The sequence below is a fragment of the Lontra canadensis genome, unplaced genomic scaffold (genome assembly GCF_010015895.1).
Source record: "Lontra canadensis isolate GAN:19392208 unplaced genomic scaffold, GSC_riverotter_1.0 scaffold49, whole genome shotgun sequence".
In the NCBI taxonomy this organism is placed as follows: Eukaryota; Metazoa; Chordata; class Mammalia; order Carnivora; family Mustelidae; genus Lontra; species Lontra canadensis.
This window is the reverse complement of record NW_022631043.1, coordinates 14,180,989-14,199,597: the sequence shown is the minus strand read 5'-3', so window position 1 is coordinate 14,199,597 and position 18,609 is coordinate 14,180,989. Positions and strand designations below refer to the sequence as shown.

Genomic DNA, 18,609 nt, shown 5'->3' with positions numbered 1-18,609 from the left:
AATACAGTGAGGGGCCCTTTTTGGTCTACTTTGGCTTTCTTTTTCCGAACACAACACGTATGTTGAAAGAGCATAAGTCAACTTCTACAGCTCGTTAATTTTCACACACGAGCACACCGTGACACCAGCACCCAGGCCGAACAGAATATTAACGGTACCCAGAAGCCTCCCCGCGCCCTCTCCGACTGAGTGCCCTCTCAACCTTGAGAAAGCCGGAGAGCTCAAGCCCTGGTCCCCTAGCCGCGGTAACCGACGTCCCTCGGTGGTCAGAAAAGGCCAAGAACCGGAAAGTCGCTTACCCACGAACTTGAAGCGACTCATGTCTGCAGCGCCGGCTCCGCCCCGGCGGAAGCGGAAGTGGTCGCCGTCGTCCCGCCCTTCCGGCTGCCCCGCCCCTCGGCCGGGCCTCCGGCATCCCGGGAGCCTCCGCGGCCGCTGGAGGAAGTGGGTCATCATGGCGTTCTGCGCGCCGGGTGCCTACCTGACCCACCAGCAGAAGGTGTTGCGGCTTTATAAGCGGGCGCTGCGCCACCTGGAATCGTATTGCGTCCACAGGTGGGAGAGGGAGAGCCGGGGCGCGGGGAGGTGACCCCGGGGATCCTCACGGAGACCGAGAGGCATTGTGGGACAGAGCGGCTCAAGGACATGGGGGACGTAGTGGGAATGCGGCCGTGGACCCGGGTCCAAATCCCCGCTTCGTCGCTCCTCGCTGCGAGACCTTGAAGAGTTGCTTATCTGGCCCAGGCCTCGGTTTTCTAAGACCGACGCGGGACCAGCGCAGAGGGTTGCATGACGACTAAATGAAATAAAGGACAGTCCCTAAAAATCTGATTGCTGTGCGTCAAGCGCTCGCTTAGAACTTTCTTTTTAACCTTCTTGTTGCTAATATTGGGAGCAGGAATAGGTGCGTTGTTTTCTGTAGTCCTCATAACAACTCCAAGAGTTAGGGATTATTTAGCCTTAATTTAACAAGTAAGAAAATAGGCATGGAGAATAACTTGCCAAGGCCCTACAGCTGGTGAGTGGCCAGGCCAGGATTAAAACTCGGGGGGTAACCCAAAAGTATCACCACTCTCCCACCTCTCCAGTCAACCTTCCTCTTTTTAGTTTCATTCCTTTCCATTATTTTCACACCCACATGATTACTTACCGTCCGCATCGTTCTCTTTCTTCTCCCCGTCTGAGAGTGGTCTTAGGACTTAGTCTTAAAACACATAGATTTTTGTGACGTGGATGCAATGCATGGTGGGGTGGCAACCCAGATGTGTGGATGCTGGGCTTCCCCTGCCTCACTGGAATCCTAAAGCCTAGCCCCAGGAGAAGGGCTCCTGGGAGAAACCTCTAAACAGATGGAAAAATAAGTAGGTCTGGAAAAGTTGTGGGGGTATTCTTAAAACCTAGATTGCATATTTGTGATTATTGGAAGGTCATTGACCTACTTCTCTTTGCTAGACAGAAAGATGGCCAGGTTCATTGTTGTCAGATTGCTGCTTTTCTCCCTGAATTTTCCTTATTCATTCATCTGACAAAATTTGCAGCTCTGGTTCTGTTCTGGCTGCGGCATAAATAAAAATTAGCAAGTTCCCTTTCTCAGCTGTAGCAGATCACAGAGTAATGGGGAAGTTGGGTATGTGAACGAACAGGTAACGGAATTATCAGTCTTACAAAGATGAAGGAAGTTGAGCTGTCAGGAATTCAGGTACCACCGAACTGCATCTGGGAATATTAAAATTCATAGTCCTGGAGGAAACGATAAAAGCATCTCAGTGGTTTTTAAGTCTCACTGACGTCCTTTCCCAGGACTTTCTCCCTCCATTTGTCCTCGGTGCTCTTTGTTCTCCACGGTTCCATCCCAGGTCCTTGGTGGTGTATATGTTTTGGGCAGCCTCGTCGAATGCTGGGAGTTGTTACCACCTAGGCTCACTTGTCTCTAAGGCTGTTTTCCAGCTCTTTGTTACATAACCTACAGTTCTCTGAAACTCAACTTGTCTTAATGCCTTAAAACTAAACTCTAAAGTATGTCATTCTGATTCTTTTCCCAAATTCCCTGTCTCTGCTAATAGCATTATTAATAATTCAGTCATTCAGCTTTAAGTCTTAAAATTGCTCTTAAGTACTCCCTGCTAATTCCGATGCCAGTGACAGGACGTGCCAACGACACGCATATGCTGGGACATTGTTGTTGTAAATTCTCTCCACAGTATAATAATATGCGAACTGACTTTGAGCAGAGGAGGTACCAGGCACTGTCTGAAGTGTGTTGACAGGTTTTAACTCATCAAGTCTTCAGGATAACTGTAAGATCTAGATACTGTTACTAACACTTTTGTAGAGGAGGAACCCATGGCCTGAAGATACTAATTTACCCCAGATTACACAACTAGTAAGCTGAGATTTAGTCTGAAGTGATCTGATTTTAGCAGACACTTGTAATTCTGTAATATACATGTTTCTCTCCTGTCTCCTCCCATCACAGTTGCCTGCTTCAGGCCCTTCTCATCTGTGGCTTGGGTTATCGTCGAAGCCTAAATGATCTATGCCTACCGTTTCTTCTAGAACCTGACCTTAACTTGCCTACAATCATGCAGTTAGTGTCAGAATTAGGATTCAAACCCAGATCTGTGTGATTCAAGCAATACTGTTTCCACTGAGTAACATCTCCCTTCCTACTTACATTTGTATGTCCAGAATTTAGCACAGTGCCTAGCACAAGATAGGAGGAATCTCAGTAGTTGTCATTTAGTGAGTGTTGAATGATACAGAGGTGATAGTTCTTTCTTTCTTGCAAATTATCTTTGTTTGAATCAGCATTCCTTTTTTGGAGAGGTAGGTTGTGTTTAATACAGTATTTTTTTGCTGCCACCACCGTGTGGGGAGCTGCCAAGGAACCCATCATAATGATGTGGCTCCTTGGTTGTTGGCAGGCTCTGGGCTGGCTGCCAGTAGTTAAGCTGCCCCTTCAGAAGACGGTTAGTAGAAGTGCAGCCCCTTGGCAGACAGTAATCCTGCTCAACTGAGTAGGTAATGTTTCTCATCTCTAAAACTATTTTGCTTAAAGGGACAAATACCGGTACTTTGCCTGTTTGATGAGAGCCCGGTTTGAAGAACATAAGAATGAGAAGGACATGGTGAAGGCCACCCAGCTGCTGAGGGCCGCAGAGGAAGAATTCTGGCACAATCAGCATCCCCAACCTTACATCTTCCCTGAGTCTCCAGGAGGGACCTCCTATGAGAGATACGAGTGTTACAAGGTAGGTAAGCACCATAGTGGTGACTGCCTTCGGAGAGGCAGACTTTGTCCTGTCCCAAAACTCACCCCCAGATCCCGCTTGCCCGGTTAGGGGCAGCTAGGCAAAACTTTCCTGCCACTGGTAAATACTTTCCTGTTTTCAGGTGTCCGTTTTCTCTCTCCAGGTGACATTCTGCCTTGTCCTTCTGACAGTTCAGCTCCAAGGTCTTGCAGTACCTTTTTGGCATAGCAGTGTGCTAAAATACTTGGTACATAACTCATTTTGGGATCTTAAAGTTGGCCAGTTCGGATTGGTGCTTTCAGAGCAATTACAGGTACCAGGCCGCTCTGGGTATTTAGAGAATGCAGATCAGAGAGCATCGGTGCCTGCTCTCTCTGGTTGAACTTGAGGTTTCTCAGCCTGTGACACTGACTCTCAGGTGTTCTTTAGGTCTGTGCCAGCTCACCCTCCACTGTCGTTGTGCCATGCTCGAAGCAGTCTGATGGCTTGCAGCGGTTATAAAAATACACGGTCATTTTTGCCTTCTGCTTCCTGAGCAGGCCCTGTGGGTGGCATGTTAGTGCCTCCTCTGGGCTGATGCAGTGATTTCCTCTCCTGACAGGTGCCCGAATGGTGCTTAGATGACTGGCACCCATCCGAGAAGGCAATGTATCCTGATTACTTCGCCAAGAGAGAGCAGTGGAAGAAGCTGCGGATGGAAAGCTGGGAGCGGGAGGTGAGTCTTCCCTGCCTTTCGCCACACAGCGTGGCCCATGTGGTCAGCGCCTGGATGGGCTCAGGTTTTGTTCCCCAGGCGCAGAGGTCCAGAGTCCAGTCATGACGGTTACCGTGGCCCCTTGCCTCTCAGATACACTTGTGTGTCTAGATGTGCTAAATGTAACCTTTATTTACAGCCTTTTTGTAAACTGGTGACAGAGTGTCGCTGGTCTCTTTGGATTTTCTGCTTCCTGCTTGCTTCTCCCCTCCCGCCTCAGGCCTCTGCCTGACCGTCCTGCTGTACCCTCCTGTCCCTGAATTTTCCTCTCCACCAGGGCCTCGGACATTTTTCATTCGCGATGTCTGATTTACATTTTTAAAAGCTCAACTTTACCGGTGTGTGAAGAATATATTGGCGAGCTCGAGAGGAGAATTGGAGAGACCAGTTTGGGGTTGTTGCAGTTTGGTCAAAGAGTATGGCAACCAGCAGCAGGGGGCACGCAGTGAACAGGGAAAGAAGTCAGTTCAGGGTATCACTGGCAGGGATATGAAGGCCGACTGGATGCGGGCAATGTGTGAGGGACAGAGAGGAATCAGTGAGATCCACGTTAACACCTGGAGTTTGGTGATGTTTTATTGAGATAAAGAAGAGGGAAAAAACAGGTGCCAGTGGGTTAAGCATCTGATTCACAATTTCTGTTCAGGTTGTGATCTCAGGGATGTGAGATGGAGCCCTGTGTCAGACTGCACGCTTGCGGGAAGTCTGCTTCTCTGTCCCTGCCCCTGCGTGCTCTCTTCCTCCCTCTCTCTCTCAAATAAATAAATCTTTAAAAAAAAAAAAAGAAGAAGAAGAAGAAACAGGTGTTGGATGGACAAGTAAGTGTTTGGTTTTAAATTTGTTATATCTGAGAGGCCTGTGAGACACCAAGTGAGATGGCAGTAGGTGACTTTGGGTGTAGAGACCTGGAACTCAAAGGAGAGATTTGAGCTCAAAACAAATTTGTGAGTTATCCATTGTTTTATTTTATTTTATTTTTTATTTTTTTTTAAGATTTTATTTATTTGAGAGAGAGAGAGAGAGAGAGAGAGAGCATGAAAGGGGCGAGGGGCAGAGGGAGAAGCCAGCTCCCTGATAAGCAGAGAGCCCGATGTAGGACTTGATCCTGGGACTCCAGGATCATGACCCGAGCCGAAGGCAGTCGCTTAACCAACTGAGCCACCCATAACCAACTGAGTTATCCATTGTTTTAAAAGCCACAGAAATGTAGGAGATCTTAAGAGAAGAGAGGGAGCAGAAAGGTTACAGGTGCTCCCACTCGAGGAGGCGAGGAAAGGAGGCAGCAAAGCACCCAGCAGGGGAGAGGGGTGACAGCAAGTCCAAGAAAGTGTGTCAGGAACGGCCGGTCAGCATTGGTCATCTTGGTGGAAAATTTCTTTACTTTTTTTTTTTTTTTTAAATTTTATTTATTTGACACAGAGAGATCACCAGTAGGCAGAGAGGCAGGCAGAGAGAGGGGGGGAGGCAGGCTCCCCACTCAGCAGAGAGCCCAATTCAGGGCTTGATCCCAGGACCCTGAGATCATGACCTGAGCCGAAGGCAGAGTCTTAACCCACTGAGCCACCCAGGCGCCCATTGGCAGAAAGTTTCTAAAAGATGAAATAGAGTGAGGACTGGAAATAACCTCCCGGGATTGCGGCAGTAGGAAGGGCATTCGTGACCTTGGTGAGAACCTTTTCCTAAGGGTTTAATTGCACCAGTAGGAGTGAGCAGAAGGTAAGAGCGAGAAAACAGTGGTATGGGGAGGGGGAGAAATTCTTGAGAAGTTTCTCTTGTGTAACTGGAGGCCAAGGGATTATTTTCTTTTAAGATAAGAAATGCGTGTGTGCTGCGAGGAGATTCAGGGCAGGGGAGAGATGGACGGTGTTGAAGCAAGGTGGAAGAGGTCAAGGAGGAAAACTTTTGAGAAGAGCGACGGGATCCCAAGCATGTGTGGAGGCCTTTGAAAGGAGAATGGGTTCTTCTTCCACTAGAATCATGCAGAAGATGCACGTACCTACATCTGGGCTAGAAGTTTTGGTGATGGGAAAATGAGAGTTCTGTGTGATGGCTTCTCTATTTTAGCAAAGAGGAGAAGGCATCAAGTGGGCGTGGCCTGTTCAGAGAATGTGGAAAAGATGCGGGAGTCACAGCAGAGGGTGAGCTCATTGGGAGTAATAGGATTGCCAGGTGGTGGTGAAGGCCCACTTGAAGTTGGGAGTAATTAATCTGTTGTGACCAGCATTTTTTACTTTCTAGCGACCCCAGCTGTCTGGGTGCGGTCTGGAAGGTAGATGGTGTGGTGTGTCTGGTGGAGAGTGTCAGGACACCTTAGAGGTTATTCAGAAAGGAGTGATGGTCATGATGGGATGGAAGCAGGTAAAGCAGGCACAGAGACAGGAGGCTGATGCAGGGAAGGTCAAATTGGGTCAGAGGATTTGTGAACTGGCCATTTCTGGGTTTCAGAAAGCATTTTCAAGGGGACATTTAAGCACATGAGCAAGAGAGAGCTTCTGTGGTTAAATAGTGGGATATTTTATTGGCGATTTTTTTTTAAAGATTTAGAGAGTGCATGCTCGAGTGGAGGAGGGGCAGAGGGAGTGAATCCTCGAGAAGACTCCCTGCTCAGCACAGAACGCAGTGTGGGGCTTGATTCCAGGACCCTGAGCTCATGACCTGAGCCAAAACCAAGAGTCAGAAGCTCACCTACTGAGCCACCCAGGCACCCCTGATTCATGAGTTTGAAAGTTACGTGCGTTCTGGTGGTAAGGCCCAGGATGTTGACTGCAGGAAGTCCTTGGCCAAGGTGGAGTGAAAGGAGAGTCATTGTGACCAAGGGGGGCAGTGCTTGCTAAGAAATGTCTCCTCATTTGGAAATGGGAGGCGTGTTCATTCATGGAGAGTAGCAGGTTCGTTCTACAGTTGGTCTCTTACAACCTCTTCACAAAAACCTTTACCTAGTTCGTCTTATTGACATTAAACAGCACATATGCTGGAGACTCTCAGGTCACCCACAATCCAGAATTGAGTTTTCTGGAGGAAGCTTTAGAAAACCCTTGATCTGGGGAGTGGGTCTCTTACATGTCCCTCCTCTCTCGGACAGTGATGGTCTTGGAGATCACGGGAACTGGGGTTGAGGGGAGTGGGCTGGATGAGGCAGAACGGAGCACATTTTCACATGTCATTTCTTGGTATTTTTGGTCCTGGTTGCTATTTGGGCGGGGGCGGGGGGGCTTTAAAATGAACATCTTTAATATACACGAATTAAGGTTTCCTAATGGTGCTTTCGGAGAGCACTTAGCTGAGACAGAAAAATAAGTATTTTTTTAGGGGGTACAGGTAGGGGACCACACCAAAGGGAATGGGGCTGATAATGGTCACACGTTTGCATCATGAGTAATAGATGGGGTGGGAGGGTTGCTCAGCTTTGCTGTTTTAAGAATGGGAAAACCTTTAAGGAGAATTGCTTTTCTGTGCTAAATTGTGCATATAAACATAATGCAGGTATATATAAAAAACACCGCAGCATTACCAGTTTGCCTCTTAACTGTTCCTCCCTTCCCCCTTTCCAGGTTAAGCAGCTGCAGGAGGAAACCCCCATTGGTGGTCCCAGCACTGAAGCTTTGCCCCCGGCCCGGAAGGAAGGTGATCTGCCCCCACTGTGGTGGCACATTGTAACCAGGCCCCGGGAACGACCCATGTAGAGGGAGAGGGAGACGGCTCACCAGCCAGTCGTACATGCAAGTGAAATAAGTTACAGAACATAGACACACTTGCCCTAATAAAAGTAATAACTCAACACGGTATGACTGCTGTGTTCTTCCGAGGGTCAGCATGACACCAAGCAGCTGTGCCCATCATCTCTTCCCACTTGCGCACAGAAGTATGGGAAGTGTGGCCAAGTGTCGTCTGCCCCAGGAAGTCCTGTTGCCAGCACAAGTTATCAGGGAGAACGGCAGAACCAGATACGAGATTTACTCAGGATATGTTTAGTGGAACAAACCCTAGTTGAAGGCTAGTGAGGGAGGAATATGAAGTCGGGAGGAGGTATGCAAACACCGAGGACTCGAGATTACCTTTTTGGTTTTGTAAAGATGCCAGGAATGACATTTTAGTGTGACTAAAAGGATAACTGTAAGCCGCACACATTCAGCAAATCAGCATGGAGTTTATGGGCTTCGCTCAGGGGCAGAGGTTTGGGAGCTGGGGTAAAACTTCTCCAGAACAGGTTCCCAGCTCTGCCTGCTCTCCCGCAGCTTGGATGGTCTGCACACTCCCAGGTAAGGGGACAGCAGAACCCTTAAGTGTTGGGAAAGTTTCTTTGAAAGGTAGAGCCATTTCTAAAACCATCAGCCAAACCCATCGGCTTTTAGATGGTGATTCTCATTAGAATTACGTCCAAACAGTTCAGGTGTGGAGGCTGCTAATGTTCTTAGGGCTCGGGGCCATCCCAGAAATGACGTTCTATCGGTTTCCCAAGAAAGCCCAGTTGACATCTCAGTGCACCTCCTAACAGCTGACAAAGACTTGCAACTGAATTTTAATAAGTCTTGACATCCAGGACTTTTTCTAGTGGTTCTTTATTTATAATGTAGGCTGAAGCAGTTGTTACAAGGTAGAAGGGAGACACATACACGATTGTTATTTATACAAGTTTAGAACAAAAAAACTGCACAGGGAGAGGTCAACTCTCAGTACAAACTAGCAACTAAACCACAATAATTTACCTTTAGAAACGATGTCTTTATTTTTAGCTGTGACACTGCTTTTACAATATGCAAAAACACAAACAGAACTACCCAAGGTGTGTTGTCACATTCTTTCTACATTGAATTTGGCAACGTTTTCTATTAAATTTATTCAGATGATACTAACGTTTAAAAACTAAACAAGTGAAAGCTGTACCAAGGTACAGTTACATCCATTTATTTCAAAGGTTTAAAATACCACTTTTATCTATTGTAATTAATTACCTTGCAGTGATTTCTGCTTTTGCAAAAACCATCTCAAGCATCATATGCACAATGCATCAGCTACTTTTAGTCATCAAGATTGGTGGGCTAAACCACAGGCACTACTGTTGCTTATATTCTGTAGAAGGAGCTTGTTTTTCAAAGGAAAAAAAAGCTTAAATAGTTTCCTAATAATCATGCCTTTGTTTTAAAGCCATAACATAAAATGCCCTTGAGCAATCACAGCAGTGTTTAAATGTTAATATATTGAACAGTGACTATACAGATACATTACTCTCACATCCAATGCAGTTATGTATTAAAGCATAAGATTATGTAATTGAAGAGTCGAGCCAACAGAAACCTGCAGGGTCTGTGGGACCCCCCCAAGCTCCGCTTCCTTCAAGAGAAACGGACCCAAGTGCTAAGGGACTTGCTTGGTTTTTTCCAAACCTCTGTTGCCTTCTCCAAACAAGATCCCTTTAAATCTACGAACCTCTGTCGGCTTTAGGGAACGGGCATTAGAACAAATTTAACTTTCACTTAAAAAAGAAAAGACATAAATCCATTCCAAAAAACATTACCTAGAATACAAAAAAAGAAAAAAAGGGACAGTTATAGTGGTCAGATTCCCAGTGACAATAAATAAATCCTCCGTTCTTCAGTGTTTGGTATGATGCCAATTAACTGCCACTTATTTAAAAGAAGAGAAGAAAAACAAGCCCCCAGATCAGTAAACACACTGGCAAGTTGCTAGATTCCAAGCGGGTTACCCTTGTTAGATCCGTTCGAGTTTGTTCAAAATATTTGGGCTTTTCAACGCACCCAGCCTGCTGGGCACGGTTAAGTAAAAGGCATTGGCTATCTCTAAGAATTCCCTGCTATCATTTTAAAATGTTTTCACATTTTTAAAACCGCCTTACCCTTTTTGGATGTGTTTGGATTCAATGAACATGGGCACGAGAGACGAGTAACTGAATTGGGGGGCTCTGGGTCTACCCGGGGGCGGCAGCATGCTCGGGACTGGAGGTGGGTGCTGTGCACAGTCAGGAGGAATCGTGGGAGAAAGGAAGTCCTTAAACACCCTACAGAAACAAACACTGCAATCCAGTATGGCTTACTCGGATGCATTTACCATGAAGCTACTAGAAATTCAACCTACGAGGCTACTCTTACATGTTACCAGGATCGGCTATGTTGACGGTGTGCCCCTCCCACGGCCCTCCCCCCAATCCCAACAGAGTCTACCATTTCCAGATTTACTTCACTCTGAATATTGCTCAATTGTTACTCCTGCTTTTCTCAGCCAGAACGTACTACATGTAAAGGAAGATTTTTACCCCTTGATCCATTTTGTTTGTACATTAAAATAACTTGAATTTGCTTCTAAGCCAGACTACTACAATGCATCTACAAAAGCTTGCAGGAAAAAAGGAGAGAAAAGAAAAGGCTAAAGTAGAGTTATCCTTTTTTCTGAAATTAACTACTTTGTTTTTTTGTGTTTCCCCTGCCCCAACCACCCCCCCCCACCCATTATGCATTTAAAATTTTACAAAGACTTGTAAAAAAGTTAAATGGAATTTGGCACCTTCAGAAAAATCAAAAGGGAAACTAAGATTAAAATGTGCAGAAAGAAAATGGTCAATATTTACAAATTAAAAGATCAAAGGTATGTCAGTTATGTATGTTACTTTTAATTCTTAACTAAAGGTGTCACGTACTTTCAAAAGAGCTGTGTTCTGAGTTGCCTACAAAATCTTTTGTCTGATTATAGATTGGAATGGATCGAGACAAATTAGGTTTTATGGATTGAACAGTTCCTTCCCCACTGGCAGCATTTCTGGGGAGCCCGCGAGAGCCTACGAGAAGCGGGGGGCGGAGCGGTCGTTCGTCGTGGTCTTCTTCAGCTTCACGCCCCTTCGGATGGCGTTCAGCATGTCTTCCCCTTGCGGAGTATCTCTGGGGCTCAGGTCTGCGGCGTCACTCTCCGGGATCCGGCCTGGGGAAGCAGTGGCACTTGAGGGATCCCTCTCCTGGTCTTCGGCCTCGCTCTCTGGAATCGCCTGTCTGTGCTCCTCGGGGATACTTGGCTTCGGGCCTGGGAGAGGAGGGTTGACGGAGGCTTGGCCGCTCCACATGGAGGAGGGCATGCTGGTGACACCCTGGGGGCCCTCACCCACAGAGGGCAACTCGGGGCTGTGCTCACCCCTTTCCTCTGGCCCATCCGAAGGTGCGGGCAACACCCCGGGGAGGTCTGGGACAGTTGGGGTCTTGACCGGGATCACGGGTGTCTTGATGGGGATGGGACCGGCTCCGATGGTCCCCCGGCGGACAGAAGGCTTAGTGGAAGGGGTCCGTCGGATGGTTGCAACCCCTGGGGTGACCACAGCAGGTCCGAGGGTGGTGGGGAGACCAGCCGTTGAGGCCGGGCGCTTGGCCTGGAACATTCGTCGGTAGGACTGGCTGATGTCACTGTTTCTCGGGATGGTGGAGGATTTGTCAAAGTCCTGCTGATCTGCCTCCTGGTCGCCACTTACAGAGAAATAATCATAATCTGAAACTGATGATAACATTGGGTTAGGGCTCCCCAAGGCCGCAGCTTTGCTCTTCGGTTCTTTGGTATTGGAGGAACAAAAGGCACAAGAGGGAAGAGAGGGAAGGCGCTTTACCCACCACCTCATCCCCAGCCTCCCCGATCTCAGTGAGAAGTCCCCCTATGGATCTTCCTGGAGGTCCCCGCTGTCACCCTGGGCCCCAGGACAGCAGTGGACACTGGACACCGCAGGGGTGCCCTCAAATCCCGGGTTCGCTACCACCCAGCGTCCCGGGGAGGAGTAAAGGGGGGCGCAGGAAGAGAAGAGGAGCCCCCCACGCGGCCTCCGGTCCGGTACCGGACGTGAGAAACACGCCTCAGGCAGACCATGTAAGTAACTCGACGGGCAAAGGCTGGAAAAAGAACGGCGCCACGGGCACTGAGCCCCCGGGAACCCGCACAAAGCCACGCTCCACCCGCGAGGTGTGCGCACCTCGGGACGTGGGGTCACGAGGGAGGAGGGAGCTGAGCGCTGCCGAGGCTTGGAGCAGGTGTCCCAGCAGCAGCACCCATGGCATTGGGGGTGGGGGAGGGGACGGGGGGCCACGCTGTGCATTACAGGACATCCAGCTGCACCTCCGACCATCGATCAGGTGACAGCCACAGAGGGCTCCGCACACTGCCCCGTGTCCCCTGGACAGCAAAACGGTCTTCCATGGGACTGGCTTAGTCTTAGAAGCTTTGACACACGAGCTGTGGATCGGTTTGGTCAACCCCGGCCATCTCCTTGGGCCCCGGGCTGCCACCCTGCTGGAGCGTGTGGTGCTGCGGGAGGCGGGGGTCCCGGGGGACTGGGCTGGGAAAGGGTCCGAACTGGGGGCTCCGGGCTCTAACAGCCCTCTCCGAGGCTCAGCTCGCCCAAGCGCTCCAGGAGGAGGCCGCTGAGCTTAGGTGGGTCCCCCCTACCCCCACCCCCCGCCTCCTGCAGCCTCCCTCCTCTTCACCTGGCACAGCCCGGGAAGCACCCCATGGGAAGCCCGGGCTGCCTCGTACCTTGGGAGGGGATGGTGTCCTCGGAGCAGCACGGTGTGGTGGTCTGCGTGCTGTAGCCACTGGAGCACTGCAGCGAGTCCCGGCTGCTCCTCTGGGTGTCCAGCTGGAGGCCCCGCGACAGGGCCAGCGCCAGCTCCTCGCATGCCTCCATCTCCTCACCAGGCTGCGGGGGGAGGAGAGAGACACAGACAAGCCACCAGGGCCGTGAATCCCCGGTCTGGTGTCCCCAGAGCCTTTCCGCATCCGTCTTCACGTGGGAGCCTCAACATTACTCCTATCCTGCTGCCGTCTGTGGGTCCTACCCAGGCTCTGGAAAGTTCTAAGAGTCTGATTTCAGTGCCAGGCTTTTCCCTAGGGGCCTTCTAACCACTCGAGAGCGCGGAGTGGGGCAACGGGGCTCAGGCTCCCCCCCGCACTGCTGGCCAGCAAACGGCCGCCGGCCGGGTCTAGAGGAGTCCAACCAGCAGTAGAGAATAAAAACGTCACCCTGTTGGCAGCTGACACGGTCATGCTCCGTGGTCTCTGCGCCTCCTCGGCCGCTGCAGGCGCGCCACCCACGGCGCTGGGTCCTCCTCCGTTGGGGTCCGGCTCCCGCTTCTCTTTGCGGCGCTGTAGGGTGTTCACCAGAGGCTGATCGTAAGGTCCGGGCTTGGCCCAGTCCTAAGCAGAAGGAACGTGGTCAGGCGCCGCGGCCTCCGGCTCCATGTGGAGGCCTGTACAACCCTCCAGACAGCGGCCCACAGAAGGCGGCTGGCCCCCCGGGGCAGGCTCAGGCTGGGACAGGCCAGCAGGCCCTTCTACTACGTCCTCACCCAGCTCTAAAAGAAGTGAGTGGAAAATCCTCTGGGGGCCCCCTGGGAACTTCCCCTTTCCTCCTATCTGCCCAAAGATGAAAACCCTCCCCAGCCAGGCAGGCACCCGTGGGAGACTCTTAGTTAGCTGGCAGGTGACCAGCTAAGGTATCTGAAGGCCTCAGGCGGTGGAGAGCACATGCCCCGGGGCCAGGCCCTCCCTCCCGGGGTCTGAAGGAAGCCCCCTCCTCCAGCCCAAATGTCTTCACTTGAGCCAAGTGGCCACCAAGGGCCACTAACAGGATTCAGCCACTCCCCCCGAGGCTGAACCTCCACTTGCAGGAGACTGGGCCCCCAGGGGCACTCGGGAGGTGCCCTCCCAGGCCTAACCATAGGGAGGGAAGGCTTCTGGGGTCAGCAGAAAGTTTTGAGGAGCCTGTGGGGTCCACACTTAATCCAACTAAGGGATTAAGTCGAGACCTCAAAATGCCACAGCCTAGGGTCACCTACTATTCAAATCAGGGACACCGCCTCTCAAAATAGGATTGGACATGCTAGGAAATCATCTTAGAACTCTGTTTTTGTATTAAGGCAAACACATTTGGAGAGTACACAAATGAGACCAAAAAATAAGTCTGCATTTACTTTTGAGATAAAACATGGTATAAGCCAACCCACAGTTTGGATCATGGCTGTTACCACGGCCCGATAAGGGACCCGAGGGAAGAGTCTGGGGCACTGACCGGGGAAGGCAGTAGCTCCCAGTCCCTGGTAATGGTGACACCCCACAGCGGCCCCCAGCTTAGATGTCCACCATCTAAATCAGCTTAAGCAAGGTTCATTATGGGGAGCCTCTCCCATCTCCGCTCCACGTGGACGTTTCTCTCTCAGATCTGCCTGCGGCTTTCTGGTTCTTCCCAGTGGGAACTTTCTCAGGGAGAGGGGCTCTACGGGGAGGAAGGCAGAGTGTGGAAGGGAGGGGTGGGGGGGATCAGGAAGAAGGTCGTGGGACAGAAGATGGGGGAGCACAGAGCCATGAGAGGGGGTGGAGGGAGAAAAGGGGAGGGAGGAGAGACACAAACCTTCCAGCTAGGGATCTGAGATGACGGGAACATGCCGGGCCCAATGGTGTGATAATGAGCGAAGTCTGGAAGGTGGACAGAGGTGACCCGAGGGAGCAGGCGGGAGGCAGGCGGGCAATGAGGGGAAAGGCTTGCCCCCACGGGCCCCACATGGGACTCACTTGGCAAACTACAGTGAGAAAACCCGTTAGACAACTGGAAACAAAACAAAAAAGGGGGGAAAAAAAGGAAAATAAAATTAATATAACAGGATGAGTGTGGAGGTACAAGATGGCATTGACATTCAAGGGAGGAAGGGGACCGGAGTCTTTATCCGTCCAACAAGCGGCAGGATTCTGCTGCTTGTGGATGGTCTGTGGGGTAGAAAGGGGCCACGGGGCAAAGAGTGCACGTGGGACACCAGATAAGTGCTCGGTCAAGGATGTAATTTATCTACATTTTGGAATAGTGTGGAAACTGATCAGTGTCTTTCATTTGTGGCGTCTGCAATGGTTTTTGATCATTTAGCCAACGAGGCAGAATTTCACGGCGATCCTGATTTGCTCATCTCATTATGCAAATTTAAAAAATTCTCAAGCGTCAACTAAATCTGTTCATTCTAGTTTCTGAAATCATCACACTGTTCAGGAGCAGATTCCAAATCAGGGTGAAGAGGGAGGAGGGGTTGGCAAACGGAAAGGCAGAAGAGCACGCAGCCTCCGATGCGGTGAGAGGTCCCATCAGGCGATGTGGCTATGGCGACAAGGGGGCCACGGTGGGTGGGTGGGTGGGTGGGTGGGTGGAGGTCTCGGGAGGGTAAGTGGGGAGACGGATGAGCACACGGCACCATTCTGGGAAGGAGCCTTCCACCTCCGAGTTCCCTGTACTGCTTCCTCTCCCTCAGGACGATGGCAAGGTCATGGCTCAGGAGCCAGGAGCCCATTCCAGAAAAAGCCCTCAACCTTGTCCCCCTCTCTGTCCCCAAGTGGAGCTGCTCCGGGTGTGCCTTTGGTTGATTTCAAGTTTCAGGTCCCAGCGGTAACAGCCAGCGGCAGGCAAGGGATGGGGTGGGGGAAGGGGTGCTGGAGAGGGGTGGCCGCAGTGGCCAGGGCCCAGCCAGTCACCTTCTCTGTGGACGCCCAGGCGCCCATGGTGGAGCCTGAGCTGACGGAGGTGGGCGAGCTGCACTCGCTCACGGACTGGCAGGTTTCGGAGGCTTCGGAGGAGGCCGAGCTGGACGAGTTCTGCCGCAGGGAGGGACCACGTGCCACCAAAAGTAACAGGAAATCGAGACAGGAGATGGGGTAGAGGGAGGGCACGCACAGAGAGAGAGAGAGACAGACATATACACAGAAAAGGGAAGGATGAGAGAAGCAGAGGGTTAGGGTTATTTCTTCCCCCAAAGTTGCACCCACACAGAAGCCTGAGATGCGGCACGGCCCAGACCTGCCAGGCTGTCAGCGTCCCGGGACCCCGACTGGTGTGTGTCTAGTCTGCACCAGGCACAGGTCAGGGGTGGAATTCCTGCTGCTCCCTCGGGCTTCCCTCCTCATGCCACAAGCCCAGGTCCCAGGGGAGGCCTGCCCCTGGCATCTGCCAGGAGCACGGGCATCTTTACTGCCTCGCACTGACCCCCAGCCCAACACACACACACACACACACACATTCTCAGCTTGGGCTTCCGCTCCCAAGTCTCCAGGTCCCAGCCTCGCCCTCGGTCACACGCAGCCGCTGTACCCACGAAGGGTGGTTTCCAGCTATGAAGCAATATCTTCACGGGACGGGTTTTTAGATTTCTCTGCCTGGGAAAGGATTCTGAGCTTTGGGATTGCGAAGCCCTGAGCTCAGTGTTTCAAGTGGCCACCCAGGGAGGGGGGAAGCATCTGGAGAGATCTGGGCCACTCCAGAAAGGTCTGACTTGGGACAACATCCCTTCATGCCGATCTTCATTAAACCTCCAGACTGCAGGGCCCGCTCCCTGGTCAGGCTCCCGACTTTCAGCTCAGGCAGAGACCAGGAGCTCCCTGATCCATCTCAGCTTTGTAGTCCTGTCCTGGCACATGGCAGGCGCTCGGAATTACTGAATGTGTGCATGACAATGACCATCTCTTCTGCAGAAGCTGGGTCCCCTGGGATAGAGCTTGGGGACACCTGGGTATTCGCTCTAAATTTTGTTCCTGGCTAACTGGATTCTCTGGCTCGTCCTTTTGTTCAAAGAAGCCCAACCCTACTGGGGTCTACTATTACCTCCCCACAGTGTTCCCGCCTTCCCGGCCAAGGAGGCCAGACTCCTGTTTCTGCCCGCTCCTTTCACCACCAGAAAAAGAAAAGTTCCTGCCAAGGACGGAGCTGTGGCTCTCCATCCTGAAAGCAGCAAAGCTCCAAAAAGACAGTCCACTGCAAGGGGCCCCATGGCACCAGAGCAAGGACAGGTTCTCCCAAGCGTGCCCTGGGGGCCTCAAGCTCAGGGTCTGGCAAGCGGGCCCGGATCCAAGGTTCGCGGGGTTTGGAGTCAAGTTACGTTTCTGTCACTCCTCAGTGAAGGAACCTGGGCTTAATCTAAATCTCAATTTCTTGCATCTTTAGGGACCAGTAATAATCCAGCGGAAGAACACGAAATGAGACTCTATCTAACAGATGACGACAAGAAGAACACGTCCATGTCCGTGCGCGTCTGTGCACGGGGAAGCCAGCTAGCGCTGCCGTCCGCCGGGCTGCTCATTTTGGTCCCTCCAAGTCAAGGCTGTTCAACTCGAAGGAAAGAGCCGGTAAACCAGGGCAGGACTGCTGGTTCCTATTTCCTTTGACTTCTGTTCATTTTTCCTAAAGATCCTCTCGCCTTGCTGGGATGAACAGCTCTAGGACGAGACCCTCACCACAGACAGGGCCCCACTCCGGGGCCTGCGGCACTCGGATACGACTTGAAAAGAGCACCGTGGAGGAAAACAGGAGAATTCTTAACGTCCTCCATCAGCCGGCACTCACTCAGAACCACGTGACTGCGGGGAGTGACAGAGGGGTCTCCCCCCTTACGGCGTGTATTCCCTTCCTCACAGTCTACATAACGGTGCGATACGGCCTTCAGGAGACTGTATGCTCTGGCCTGTGTGACTTGTACGATTCCCTTACACGTCCTCCCTCTGACAACTGTGAGCAGCCGTAATGCCTTTCTGGAGACACGGAATTCTCCGTTGAATTCTGCAGCATCCCTGAGCTTATGGAGACCACCCCAGAGTTGCTAGCCAAGCAGATCTTGGGCACCAGCGTTCGGATTCGAGCAAATCCCAACACGCCGCCTTCTGCTTCCCTCAGCATTGCTGGAGGCAGAAGCACTCGCTGCAGCCTGATCCACACACACCACCTTTGACAGCAAGGCCGGAGCACAAGGCCTCTCTCTTTCGAGAAAGGAGCGTTAGTGCACGATACCGTGTTGTTAGTGCACAACACCATGTTAATCTGTCAGCTGACTAAAAACACACAGAATTAGGCTGCGCAGTGGAATAGCCTGGGAAGAACCGCACATTCCGGTTTTCTTTCAACCATTCACACCGCTTTCAAGACCCGCAGGTGTGGTTTAGTGCGCACGTGGCGGGGGACAGGAAGGGGACACCTGACAGACCAAGCCAGAGCACCCCCACGAGGACAAGCATGTTAGAACTTAAAGCCAAGGCTCTCGGCCCAGAATGTTTCTGTTTGAAGTCGAGTCTCTCTCCCAGGAAGACAGAGCGAGGCCACAGTCTCCTGGGACAGCTGGAAAATGCCAGAGGGACCCCTGAGCTGAGGACCTCTGGGTTCAGCCACGTCAGACACATCAGGCAAGTAAGCCTCTGGCTTAAATTCCCCAAACACCGCAGCTGTTTCCTCTCCATGATGTGTTCCCCCAAAACACTTCCAAGGACGCTTATGGCTGAGAAGGAGCAGGAAGGGCTCTGGATTGGTCACCAGAAACCCTTGTTCTGGGCTCCCGACCTGCAGGTCGTGTAATAGTGCAGGTGGGAAGTCACATCTCCGAGCCTCCATTTCCACAGCAAACAGGCCGAGCCATACTCCCCATGGCTGTTGGAAGATGACCCGGACAGCAGGGTGTGTGTGGGGGGGGTCCTAGGGTGGTGCGGGGAACCCAGATATCCAGGGACTGTTAAGCCAACTGGGTACCTGGATGAACAAGACAAGCACGTGACCTCCCGAGTCCACAAGATCTCGGCCCACGGGCTGTGGCCCCCCTCTGAGTGCAC

The 18,609-nt window shown here is 51.4% G+C and overlaps 3 protein-coding genes across 23 annotated transcripts in view; 1 reads left to right on the top strand and 2 right to left on the bottom strand.

Annotated features, from left to right (window-relative positions):
• TATDN1 (TatD DNase domain containing 1) overlaps positions 1–1,174 on the bottom strand; it is a 45,495-nt gene extending 44,321 nt beyond the window's left edge. Inside the window, exon 1 of one of the 3 annotated variants that reach the window (XM_032873580.1) lies at positions 1,151–1,174. Coding sequence is in view for 2 of the 3 variants with exons in the window: in XM_032873577.1 (XP_032729468.1) it covers positions 300–321 (22 nt within the window). In the remaining variant the exon portion in view is untranslated. Of the gene's footprint in view, positions 1–299; positions 388–1,150 lie in introns of those variants that run through there. The other 2 variants (XM_032873577.1, XM_032873578.1) reach the window with 2 other exon arrangements.
• Positions 397–7,788, top strand: NDUFB9 (NADH:ubiquinone oxidoreductase subunit B9). 2 transcript variants are annotated; one of them, XM_032873581.1, is made up of 4 exons: positions 397–555; positions 3,059–3,251; positions 3,853–3,966; positions 7,557–7,788. In XM_032873581.1, exons 1-4 carry the CDS (start codon positions 455–457, stop codon positions 7,686–7,688), a joined length of 540 nt encoding a protein of 179 aa, XP_032729472.1. In that variant the 5' UTR covers positions 397–454; the 3' UTR covers positions 7,689–7,788. The 2 variants fall into 2 exon arrangements, with proteins under 2 accessions (XP_032729472.1, XP_032729473.1); XM_032873582.1 differs by lacking the exon at positions 397–555 and adding an exon at positions 1,260–1,357.
• A 757-nt stretch (positions 7,789–8,545) lies between these two features.
• MTSS1 (MTSS I-BAR domain containing 1) overlaps positions 8,546–18,609 on the bottom strand; it is a 154,766-nt gene continuing 144,702 nt past the window's right edge. For 5 of the 18 annotated variants that reach the window (XM_032873563.1, XM_032873566.1, XM_032873567.1 and 2 more), the window contains 4 exons: positions 15,499–15,618; positions 13,009–13,182; positions 12,523–12,685; positions 8,546–11,496 (listed from right to left, as the gene is read on the bottom strand). In XM_032873563.1, coding sequence (XP_032729454.1) covers positions 10,796–11,496; positions 12,523–12,685; positions 13,009–13,182; positions 15,499–15,618 — 1,158 coding nt within the window. In that variant the 3' untranslated portion in view covers positions 8,546–10,795. Of the gene's footprint in view, positions 11,497–12,522; positions 12,686–13,008; positions 13,183–14,395; positions 14,591–15,498; positions 15,619–18,609 lie in introns of all 18 variants that reach the window. The other 13 variants (XM_032873555.1, XM_032873556.1, XM_032873557.1 and 10 more) reach the window with 4 other exon arrangements.